At 35.6% G+C, this 12,449-nt stretch overlaps 1 protein-coding gene across 1 annotated transcript in view; it reads right to left on the bottom strand.

Annotated features, from left to right (window-relative positions):
* CRPPA (CDP-L-ribitol pyrophosphorylase A) overlaps nucleotides 1–12,449 on the bottom strand; it is a 224,285-nt gene that overhangs the window by 133,802 nt on the left and 78,034 nt on the right. The window contains exon 6 of the mRNA XM_072964899.1: nucleotides 5,687–5,784. Coding sequence (XP_072821000.1) covers nucleotides 5,687–5,784 — 98 coding nt within the window. The remainder of the gene's footprint in view (nucleotides 1–5,686; nucleotides 5,785–12,449) is intronic.

Raw genomic sequence — 12,449 nt, 5'->3', positions numbered from 1 at the left:
TCTTTTCTTGGTTGGAATCTGAAAATTTGCTACGTTGGTTTATGTTGGATAGAATTACATTTAATTCAGGAGATTATATCCATTCCTTGATGAAAGTATGTCCTCAGGCTGTTGGTTCTGGTTAGTTAGCTCTTCTTCTCTGTTGTTGATTCCAAAACTATTCAGATTTTTCCAACCAATATTGGTGATTTTCATGTAGAATTTCTGATATATTCAAGTACTAAGGACTAATTTCCATATAAAGTAGATTGTGCCTTCAGCTATTTGACTAGGGAATTAGAGTTCAGATTGATGATGATCTCAATGAGGAAATTTTAGGTACAAGAAGGCAAATTTCTGATATTCTGAGAAGACTTGGACTTACAGACAGTAGTGTCTCACATGCCACAGGAAACTAGGATGGCTGTATTAGTGAGTATTTTCTTGTTTCAACTTACTTAAGAGATTTATTTTGTGATAGTAAGTTTGTGATAGGTAATCTCTAAAACACCCCCCCAATGATACCCACACTTCCCAGTATCACAACCTTGTGTAATTCCCTCCCCTTGAGTGTGAGTTGGACATACTGACTTTCTTCAAATGAACAGAATATAGCAAAAGTGATTGGACATCACTTCTAAGATTAGGCTACAAAAATACTTTGCCTTCAGACCTGAGTGCCACATTGTGAGGCAGCCAGGTAGAGAAGCCCACATGGAGCCAGACTGAGACCTGCCAACAACCACAGAAGTTTGGTAGCAGAATCCATTTCTACACTGAGTCTTTAGGTTAGACTGTGGCCCCCGCCTACCAAAGACAGCAGCTTGAATGTAATCAAATCAAACACCTTGAGCCAAAAGAATCCCACTAAACTGTGCCTAGATTCTGACCCACGGAAACTATGAGACAATGAATGTTTGGTACTTAAGGTCACTAAATTTGGGGATACTTCTTACGCAGCAAGCATAGTACAATACACAGTGCAGTGTTCAACTTACTAGTAACAAGTCACAATCATTTATCCACTCAACATTCATCAAAACTGCACCATGATTTGGGAAGATTTCAGGTGGGGCTGTATAGCATCACATAGGACACAATAGAAGGGTACATAAACCAGGCTTCAGGGAAAAGACAAACAGGAAAATCTCCCTGAGGTAAATGGGACATTCAGTAAAAGTGCTGGAGGTAAGAAAGTAATATCACACTTGAGAAACTGAAAAAAGTAGAGTTGACCTGAAGAGTGCACAGTCAGAGAGTGCACAGTGCAGAGTGTGCAGGGCTGCTTGGCAAGGGCACTGAATACAAGTTCTTCTGCGTGTCCCTGCTCTGTCTCTTCACAACAATGTCAACAAGAACAATTTAAACATCCCTGCTGTGCCTCAGGACTTTCATCTCTAAAATGATGGTAACAGTAACTATTTCAAAAGGTTGTTAAGAGCATTCGCCATGGTACCTGGCACAAAGTAAGTGCTGAAAATTGCTGGCTGTTATTATTGCTGGTTTTCTTATTTTTATTAGTAGGTTTAGTAAAGTGAGAGATCTTATAAGACATGGCAAGAAATTTTTGTATTAATTTAGGAGCAATGGAAAACCAAAAAAACAGATTTGAGTAGGGAATAGCATGATAAAACAATTTAGAACAATCATTCAAACAATCACATGAATAAATGGATGTGAGGGGGCAAGTGGAGGCTGGAGGTCAGTTAGCAGACTACTGGGATAATCCAGATGAGAGCTGGGGTGCCTAGGATACTGGCAGTAGCAATGAAGAGAAAGGGACACATTTGAAGGATAATGAAATGCAGAGTTCAAATGTTTTGGAATTTGATTTGCTTTGGCAATGAGATAGAGGATGAGTCAAAACTTTTACCAGGTTTAGGCAACTAGGTAAATGATACACATTTTCAGAGACAGAAACCCTAGCAGCTGGAAAAGGACTGGCTAGAACAAGAATTTGTGAATGTAAAATAACATTGACATGTAAGTATAATGTTCTGAGGGGTTCCTGATTGAATATATAGATCTGAAATTCAGAATAGTGAATAATTAAACACAGACCTAGAGAATATATATATATTTGTCCCTAGAAAACAGAGGATATGGGAAGCCAAGCCATCAGCATGGTTTTTTAGGGAAATCCACTCACCTAGGTACAAAAATCTAAATATCAACAGAATCCTGAAAAGAAACTAAGAGGAAGCAAAAAAATTAAAAAGGATGATCAGAAAAACAAGATGTTACAGAATCCACTGGATGAGATTCCTACCAGAAAGAAGTATCAGACAAGAGAGTCAAGTGGTGCAATATATAAGGACTGATAACTGTCTTGCAGATTTCCCACAGGGAGGCCACTGAGTGCCTCACTGAGAGCAGTTCCCATGGAAGGCTGAGGTAGAAGTTGAAATGCAATAGATTGAGGAGTGAAAGGTAAATCATTCAAAAAAAAAAAAAAAAGTTTGGCTACAGAATAACTTTGGATCTAGAATTTTTCCTTTAATGGAAGGAACATGTATCCAACAGAATGTTTATGTGGGTGGGGAGGGGAAGGGAGGGGAGAGGAGAATCGGACCTAAGAAGAGGAAATAGTCTTGATGAGGTGACTTCTACAGATGCAGCATTCATCAAAGGTTTGGTGCCAGGAAGATGGATTGTTGGCATATAGCAGTATATAATTTTGCTCTGAAGTTACAGACAAGATCATATCTAAGAGTGGAGGTAAAAATGGTAGGGTTAAAGAAGTGGTTCTCACCTGGAGGGTGATTCTGCCCCGCTCCAGGCGACATGTCTAGAGACATTTTGGTTTTTTTTTTTTTTTTACAACTAGGGGGTATCTAGCGGGTAGAGGACAGGTATGCTACTCAACAGTCAATTCATAGGATAGTCCCTCACAATATCTAGCCCCAAATGCCAACAGTGCCGAAGTTCAGAAACCTGGGTTAGACACGTAAGAAGAGTAGAAGTGGTTTAAAATATGCACGGAGAAGAATGGGGAGCTGACTATGGAATCATGGTATGCTTGCTTTAAAACAATCAGTGCCCATTGGAGAATGAAGACCAGTATTTTTTTAATGACAATAATCTGCACTGTGGTCTAATTTTCTCCAGCAGTATTAAGACTGCATATGGGCTCAGAGAAATGAAAAGTTGAGATAAAATCAATGGAGTTTTACCCAAGTGGGTGCAATGGAAGGACAAGGGAAGTGAAGACACTGGTAAAAGGTCCATGATCCACCTGGGTGATGAAGCATGGAATCCAAGTACGGAAAAGTGTGAAACAAAAGGCAGCTGAAAAAAAAAGGGAGAAAACAAGGGGCTTAGGGCTTCTTACAAAATGTAAATATGTGCAGTGGAAATAATTTAGTAAAAGATAAGGAAAGATCAAATACTGTGGTCACAGTTAAGATGAGGCAATCCCCAGACTGGGCCCGATGGGTAGGGAGATGAGGTTCCTGAAACGAATGGTCCCTGGAAATGAGAAGGATAGGAACTGAGAAGCTGGGGGCTGGGGAAAAAAAATCACACAGCACCAGTTACAGACCACTGTGTGTATCCCTAAATTCCACATCATGTCATTAAGTAAAAATTTAATGAACAGAAACCTCAATTAAAATAGTTGAGAAACCAGAAGGGGGAGCTCTCAGCACTAAGACCATAGCAGCGCCCAAGGCGAGGAGCAAACATTCCCCTTCTTTCCTGGCAAGGACTCAGCCAATGGAAAGCCATGGAGTCTTTGTTTACTAGAGCCCTCCCCACTTCCTCTCCCCCTCCACTGAAATGTTCTCCTTCCCTTGCTGTGGGGGGACTTGCACATGGCTCACCGTGGTTGCAGACCCCAAATTTCAATTCTCTGCTGATCCTGAATAAATCCATCTTTGCTGAAAAAGTTATCTGGCAGTCTATGTGTTTAATGTGAATAAATAGTAAACATATACAGGAATATTAGCAACAAAAAAGAGAACATCATAATAATTTTAACAAGAAAGGGTTCTTTATAGGATCTAATACAGGGAAGGCCAAGGAATTAGCCACACAGGATGCAATAGTTAGGTACGCAGCAATAGTGCACAACCCAGCCCTCTAAACTTAGGGTTGATCACCAATACTCTTTCGGGGTCCCATCTTACTGGCATCAGCACTGAACAGATAAAGCATGAATGAAATCATCCAAGATTATAAGACTATTTTTGTGGCAAATGTTTGCCTGCCTGGGTCAGATGGGGAAATTATCTACACAAATATCCTGAGATACAGTGATGAAATGAGGGCACAGAATTTAGAAATAGATTCTTCACAGGTGTATTTAAGATAGAAAGCAAAGAACAGGGTGCTAAAATTTTTAACAATAGAGGGGAATGCCCAGAAAGTCAGTGGATAAAAACAATATGTAAGAATAGATCATGGTACAACCTTTACATCCAAAAGACAGCTGAGACGACTGCCATTTCTTTTCAGCATTGGATTGTTGCTCCAAATGCTGCTGATAGAATTCAGCAGTGATGGCCACCAAAAGCACCTCGGAGAGCTTGTTAAAAACTGAGATTCCAGAACTTATCCCAGAGATGATTCACTAAATGTTTACCCTTTCCAGGAATCTGCGTGTTTAACAGCTCATGTATCCAATACAGGGCTAACGTTTGAGAATCAGTAGTAGCTACCACTTAATTACATCACACCACTATCTCAGCTCATTAAGTTTATCGTTCATACTCTTTGAAAACTTAGGTATGGCAGATGCTTTCCTAAGCACTTGAAATACATCTTTTAATTCAACTCTCCCAACAACTTTATAATGTAAATGTTACTAACATTTTAATATATGGAAATTAGGCAATAAAGCAGTTATCTAAGCACCAGAAGTCTGATACCAGAGCCTTTTCTCCTCACTAACTGTACTTTCATGATAAAACTAGCTGACTAAGATAAACCTTTTCCTTCTGCTCTTAACTAGGATTATATCATGTAGGTTGTTTAAAAAGTCATCACATGTTCATCAGAAATCCAGGCACTTATACATATTGAAAACAGGGAAACTGATTAAAACTGAATGAAATCAGTTTGGCAAGCAAAACATTTCAAAACACAAAATGGTCATAAAAATAACGGATGGCCAAGGGGGAAAAGTAGCTCCTTACACTTACTACTACTTCTTGCTTTTCCTTGGTCCTAATATTACATATGAAGTTAACTGAGAAGTTGATTAGTCCAAAAAAAAAAAGAAAAAAGAAAAAAAGGAGAGGGACGAAATATACATTCACCTCTTCAATAGCATAATTATCCTATCTTACCTTTTTCCATATCTGTATATGTTTTTTTCTCTCCTTAATTTTTCTTCATGCATTCAGCAAACTTTAGTAAGCACCTAGCATGTGCTGGGCACTGTGGCTCTCAAGACAAGTTTTGACCTTAAACAGTGGATCATGCGCATCAGGTGGGGCTTTCTAAAGAAGTCACACTGATGCTGAAGGTTAAAGGAGAAAAAGAACTCAAGATAAAGGTGGAGAGGAAATCCCCAGGAGGAATGGAGAAGGGGAACGGAGTGCGTTTCAAGTCATAAGTGTCAGCAAAACAGAGGATTTCATCAAGGCAAAATAAGAAAGTTAGGTTTAAAGAATTTTTATGCTTTCCCACGGAAGATATAGCTTCATGCTATAAAAATCAGTGGCAATCAAATAAAATTTATCAAACTTGATCTTTAAATACTTACATTTAATTCATTTTTTAGCATTTCTTCAAGACAACGACCTACATGTTCTTCATCTTCTTTGGTGTCCATAACTACACACATCTGTTGTGAAATTCTTTCTGAAATAAGAAAGAAAAAAAATTAAGTTTCCAACAGAATATGAAGCAGAGCCCTAGTACGTTGAAACCTACACATTGCTGTTGTTCCTCACTATCAAACAAGAATAGGGAGCTTTGGGCGTTGGGCCAAGCAAAGTGACTTGGACCACAACAAGGAGATATCTTTGACTCGTTCACCATCCAAACCAGTAAATCTGGGTATTTAACACTCTGTGGGTGAGTAACCAGTACATCATGTAAGCAACCGAAATAAGAGATCTTAGGATATATCTGAAAGGAAGTAACTGGAGGTAAACGGTTAGGTGGTCACCAATTCAATCTTTCCACATTTATAAGAATCTCCCAGAATCTGACAGAATCCTCCCTTTAGGCTGTAAGATGCCCACTGTGTACATACAGCTCACCATGCCACCTGGTACCCTGGCTACGTAGAGCATTTTCCTTGGCAATCAATTCAATACAATTAAATTCCTGCATTTTTAACTATTACAGTAACAGGTGAAAATAGCCCAAAATTGATTTTCTTCAAATTTGGAAGGCTTGAAAACATAATTTAAAATCAGAAGCTGTATGACATAGTGATGTCCACTTCCATAAAGCCTGTATGTACACTCTCACAGTACGTGCAGTCCTCCTTTACGGTAAACAGATCTGAAATGCTAGGAAATGGCTATACTGCTGTCAATTAAGAAGATACTGCATGGTATTATGAAGTTTTTGAAAAAAGCTAATTTTAAATAGGAGTCGCATATCAAAAGTTAGTTTAACGTTTGATCCAGCTGCTTCTTACACTGGCAACTCTATGTATCAAGCTCTCTATAAACACTGTTCTGGCAATAATTAATATTTTTCCAAATAAAGCAGGGGAGAACCAGCCTTTTAAAATAATAACATCACCAGTGAATGGTATTCCTATTACAACCTACCCCCCACTTCTCAAGAATATTATATGTTCCAAGAGGCATATCATTTACTAATTCCAACTCTCAGGATGACCTCACAAACAATATTATTCTGAATCTATGTAATAGATTCAGGAAACTTCAGAGAATAAAGTAACTTGCCCAAGATCACAGGGTTATGAGTAGAAGAAAAATAATTCAAATCCAAAGAAATCAGGCTTACAAATGCCCATCTATCCTATGGCACCAAAATGAAAAGAAAAAGACATCTGACATGAATTGAACATGAAACATTTTCATATCAAAGGTCTTAATGCTTCATAATTATCCTATTTAATGCCTCAAAATAAATATGTATTATTAGCTAAGTATTAAGATTCCTACTTTTACTCACAAGGTGTTTAAATCCACAACTTCCCAAAGCTTTTCTATCACATTGCCTGCCTTGTAATAACTTTTGTAAAAGAATGTGACACATTTTTCATTCTTTTATACCCTACAAATTCAAGAAAACTAACATAAGCATAGTAACTCAAATGGACTGAGAGGACACTTCTATTCTGGATACATATCTGATACAATTAGTTATACTATTTTGAAATCATTTCATCTTTTTAGGACTCTGTTCACTCATCTGTAAAGTTCCTTCCACGTTGGAAAAGTCTGTAATACTAAATTACATGATCCTAACAAAATTAAATAGAATTAAGAAAATAAATGAATGGTCCAGATAGCAAGTTCTAGGTAACATCATTGTGATTAGAAGGTTAAACTGGTTGACAAGATCAGAAAAATATTTATACTATAAATAAGAAAGGAGCTCACACTTGAAAGGTGAGTAGGTCTTGCTTAGCAGTAGAGGCAGGGGGCTTTGAAAGTGATTAAGAGAAACAAGATTTTTAAAACATGTAACGTACTGAGATAGGAATAGTATGAGCAAAAACTTATTATGACAAGAGACAAGTATTCAAAACCATGAAATAATTTAGCAGTGACCTATGAAATGGGATACTAAGTGAAGCCAGAACATGGAGGTCCCATACTGTCTTGAATATTAGAGTGTTCTGAAACCTTTAGATCAGAAAGTAACTATCATACAAGAATAGCTTTTGAAAACAAAGCTAATCCAAATGTATTCTCTTAAATATTTGGAGAAATTTGGACATTGTAATGTCCTACCAAAAATCCAGTAATATTTCCAAACATTTATCACACACACCAGGACAATTACAATTTTAAAAATGTACTGTGTAAGTACAAAGTAATTTACTACATTATATAATATGATGCTACCACAATTCTGGAAAATTTATAAAATAATGCATAAAGAATATTTTTTAAAACAAAATACAACATTTGCAGATTTTCCTTCTTTGTTTCATCATACATCCTTTACAGAATTGCAAGCTCTACCAAATGTAAATCAACAATAAAACTGGCATAATCATCCCCCTCTGAAAATGAAATATAGTTGGCCCTTAATCAACACGGGTTTGGACTGTGTGGTCCATTTATGCACAGATTTTTTTTCAATAGTACAGCACTACATGATCCACGGTTGGCTGAATCCAGTTATGAAAGGCTGACTATAAATTATACGTGGATTTTCAATTTTGTGGAAGGTCAGTGCCTCTAACATCCATGTTGTCCAAAGGTCAATTGTATGAATAAAACGAAGTAACAACATCTATTTGGCATTAACTTTATGCCATGTGTCAACTATTCTAAATAGAAAGCTTCTGTTTAGTAATCTTTGCATTACCACATAAATTTTATATAATAAATTTCCACAGAAGCACCTGCTTTTTAAACAGAAGCGACAACCTTAAAACAGCAAGGTTTTCAATCATAAAAATGATTCATTTTCTATTCGTTGATATATAAAAATATATTTAAAATTTTGTACAGTCCCTGTATTCAGTAACTGCTAAACTCATTTATAAATTCTAATAATTTATAAGTTGTTTATAATTTTTATATAAACAAACATGTAACCATAGGTTTGTTTTCTATGCCTGTGAGTCTGTTTACGGGAGGGATAAATTGGGAGTTTGGGATTTGCAGATACTAAATCCTAAATATAAAATAGACAAACAACAAGGTCCTACTGTATAGCACAGAGAACTATATTCAATACCTTGTAATAACCTATAATCAAAAAATATGAATATGAATATATATGTATAACTGAATCACTATGCTATACACCAGAAACTAATACAACATTGTAAATCAACTATACTTCAATTTGAAAAAAAATTTTTCAATTTAAAAAAAAACACGTGAAAAAAGGGGGAGAGGAAAGGAAAAAAAAGAATCCTTACAATGTTACAGTAGAGGGAAAAGAAAAAAAAATGTAGATTGTGAACAAAATTTCCTTCCTTCCAATCCATAATTTAATCTAAAAATGCAACCCTTAGAAGTTTTCTTCTATGTTTATGAAAAAAAATAGCCTGCAATTTTACTCTTCTAAGGTCCTTGTCAGATTTTTACTAAACATTTATATTATCTTCATACAATGGAGTTAGAAAGTATTCTATTTCCATTTTCAGGTTAAGTGTATAAGACTGATGTTATTTCTTCTTTTAAGTGGTTTTGTAAAATTCACTGGTAAAGTCAACTGCCTCTCTGTGGTAAGGTTTTTAATTAGATTCAATATCTTAAACAGAGAAATGACTATTCATAGTTGTGTTTGCCTAAGAATGTGTTCATTTAAACTATATTGAAATCTATTAGCATAAAGTTTGCTGTGGACTGTTAGTGTTCCCTCAAAATTCCTACTGAAGCTCTAACCCTCACTGTGATGGTATTACCAAGTCGGATCCTTGGGAGGTAATGAACTTCAGATGAGATCATGAAGCCATCACAATAGGATTACTGTCAGTATAAAAAGAGGAAAAGACACCAGAGGGTCCTCTCTCATTAATGTGAAGATTCAACAAGAAGGTAGCTGTCTGCAAGCCCAGTAGTGAACCCTCATCTGGGAACTGAATCAGCCAACACCTCGATCTTGGACTTTCCAGCTTCCTTAACTGTGGGAAATAAATTCCTGTTGTTAACAAAGTTGTTTACATCTCATTGCAGTATCTACAAGATCTGCACTGATGCTCTTTTTTCATTTCTGATACTATTTAGTCTTCAGTATTTTTCATGATCATTCTTGCCGAGATTTTAACAGTTTTATTACCATTTTCGAAGAAAAGTTTTGTTGATCCTCTCTTTGTCGCTAGTTTTCCAGCCCATGAATGTTCACTGTTTCTTCAGTATTTCCTGCCTTCTACTATCTTTGGATTACGTTCGCTGTTCTATTCTAATTTCCTACAAAAGATATAAGTAGTGGACTTTCTGCTTTTTCCTTTACTCTAGTACAGTTGGCCTTTGAACAATACAGGTTTGGACTGCAAGAATCTACATACACATGGGTTTTTTAAAATAAATACATACTACATGATCCATGATTGGTCAAATCTGCAGATGCAGAACCATGGACACTAAGGGCCAACTGTAAAGTTATCCATAAAGTTTCAACTGTGTAGATGATCAGTGCTCCAACCCCCATGCTATTCAAGGGTCAACATTTAAGGTTCTAAATTTTCCTCTAATAACAGCTTTATCTATGTATCAAACACTGATATTTTCACTAAGTTTAAATTATTTCATTTTCAATTTAAAAGATTTCATTTTTTCTCACATTAAACATTTTCTAATTTCCACTGTGATTTCTCATTTGATTCATGGATTGTACAGAATTGTATTATTTTTATTAGTCTATTATTGTGCAACAAGCTGCTATAAATTTAGCAGCTTAAAACAACAGCCACAAATTAGCTCATAATTCTAAAAGCCAAGCAAGGGGCAGGGGCACACATGTATGTAAATGATACATGCAAATGGGGCAAAACAATTGATGAACTGATGATCTAGGTAAAAGTTAGATGGAAGTTATATGTACTGTTCTTGCATCTTGTAAGTTTGAAAACATATTAAAATAAAACAAATATTCTAACCCCACACCAAAAATAAGATATGATTAAAAATAAATTTAAATATATATACAAACATGCACAAACAAGTCATAGGAGACTTTAGAATTCATCTTAAAAAATTTAATTATGTGAGGTGATAGATGTGTTACCTAACCTTACTGTGATGATCATTTCACAATATATACATGTACCAAATCATCATATTGCTCAACTTAAACTTACAAAATGGTTTCTCAATTATATCTCAATAAAGCTGGATAAATTCACCCCTCTGTTCATTAAAGATCAATTGAGCAAAACATAAATAAGGACTTAGATTCAAGACAACATAATATGATCGTAAGTAAGGTGAATCTTTTATCATGCTTCATTTCTGTGTTGTCTGCTGACATGCTGCAATTCCCGAGTATTTGTATTCCACTCAGTGGCCTGCACTAGACTGAGCACTTTCTTATAGTGTCGATAGTCCTTATTAATATCATTTACTACTAACAATGATAAATTTTCCAACTGGCTACAGTCATTTAAAGTCTAATGCCATATGAGATTGCTCGTATGTGTAATCTTTAAAAAAAAAAAGCATAAATACAAAACAGAAATAGACTCATAGACATAGAATACAAACTTGGGGTTGCCAAGGGGACAGAGGGTGGGAAGGGATAGATGGGATTTCAAAATTGTAGACTAGATAAACAAGATTATACTGTATAGCACCGGGAAATATACACAAGATCTTACGGTAGCTCACAGAGAAAAAAATGTGACAATGAATGTATATATGTCCATGTATGACTGAAAAATTGTGCTTTACACTGGAATTTGACATAACATTGTAAAATGATTATAAATCAATTAAAAAATGTTGAAAAAAATAAAGTCTAATCTAGGTTTACCTGATTCTCAGCTGTGGTTACAAATCAGAATCAACTCTCAGTATCTTTTTGTTTTCCTTTTATATTTTTAAAATACATATGATTGCAACTCACCCAACAAGATCCTCACCTATATTTTTTTAAAGCTCCAGAAGTTAATTCTGGTGTTCAGCCAGATTGAAGACATCTGCTTACTCATGACACTGATTTTCTATAACGTGGGGCTTATAAAAGATTTCTCTACCTAAAAAATACACAAATTACCTACCACTGCTGATTAATCCTCCAAAAATGGTAAAACTCTTTCTAAGTATAACTCTTTGGGGATTTTCTCTAGTCTTCTCCATGTGGTGGTAACTGGAGAATGGAGAGTTCGGTGAGAAAAAGTGCTGGGTTACTCACTTCTCTTTGATATTTCACGTGTGAAACTATTAAGGAAACCCAAACCCACCCAACTCTTACTCATCTGCATGGCTCACTTGAGTTTATTAAGTTAGCCATTTCTTGCCCAGTATTGTAAAGCCAATACTATATGAAAAAAATACAATGTTTATTTATCAGTTACAGGTATAAGGCACTTCTTGGGTGTCCAGTGTGTTTAAGTTATTGAGGCAAATGCTATTTTTCAAAATTTTATGAAAATTCAGTATCTGAAAAGATTCTAAAAATAGTATATTCATACTCTGACAGCATTTTACATGTATGAAATGCGAAAAGAGACTAACAATTTCTATGTAAAGCCAAATTTTCTATAAGGAGTTTATAAATATATCTAAAAAAAAAAAAAAGGCAACATAGGCATAGTAAAGGATACTACATGAGGGTTAATGAGGATTATATGAGTTCATATATGTAGAGTTATGTCGAATACATGGTACAAGTAAATCTCCAATAAATATTCACAG

The sequence above is a fragment of the Vicugna pacos genome, chromosome 7, assembly GCF_048564905.1.
Source record: "Vicugna pacos chromosome 7, VicPac4, whole genome shotgun sequence".
Lineage (NCBI taxonomy): Eukaryota > Metazoa > Chordata > Mammalia > Artiodactyla > Camelidae > Vicugna > Vicugna pacos.
This window is presented reverse-complemented; position numbering and strand designations above follow the sequence as displayed.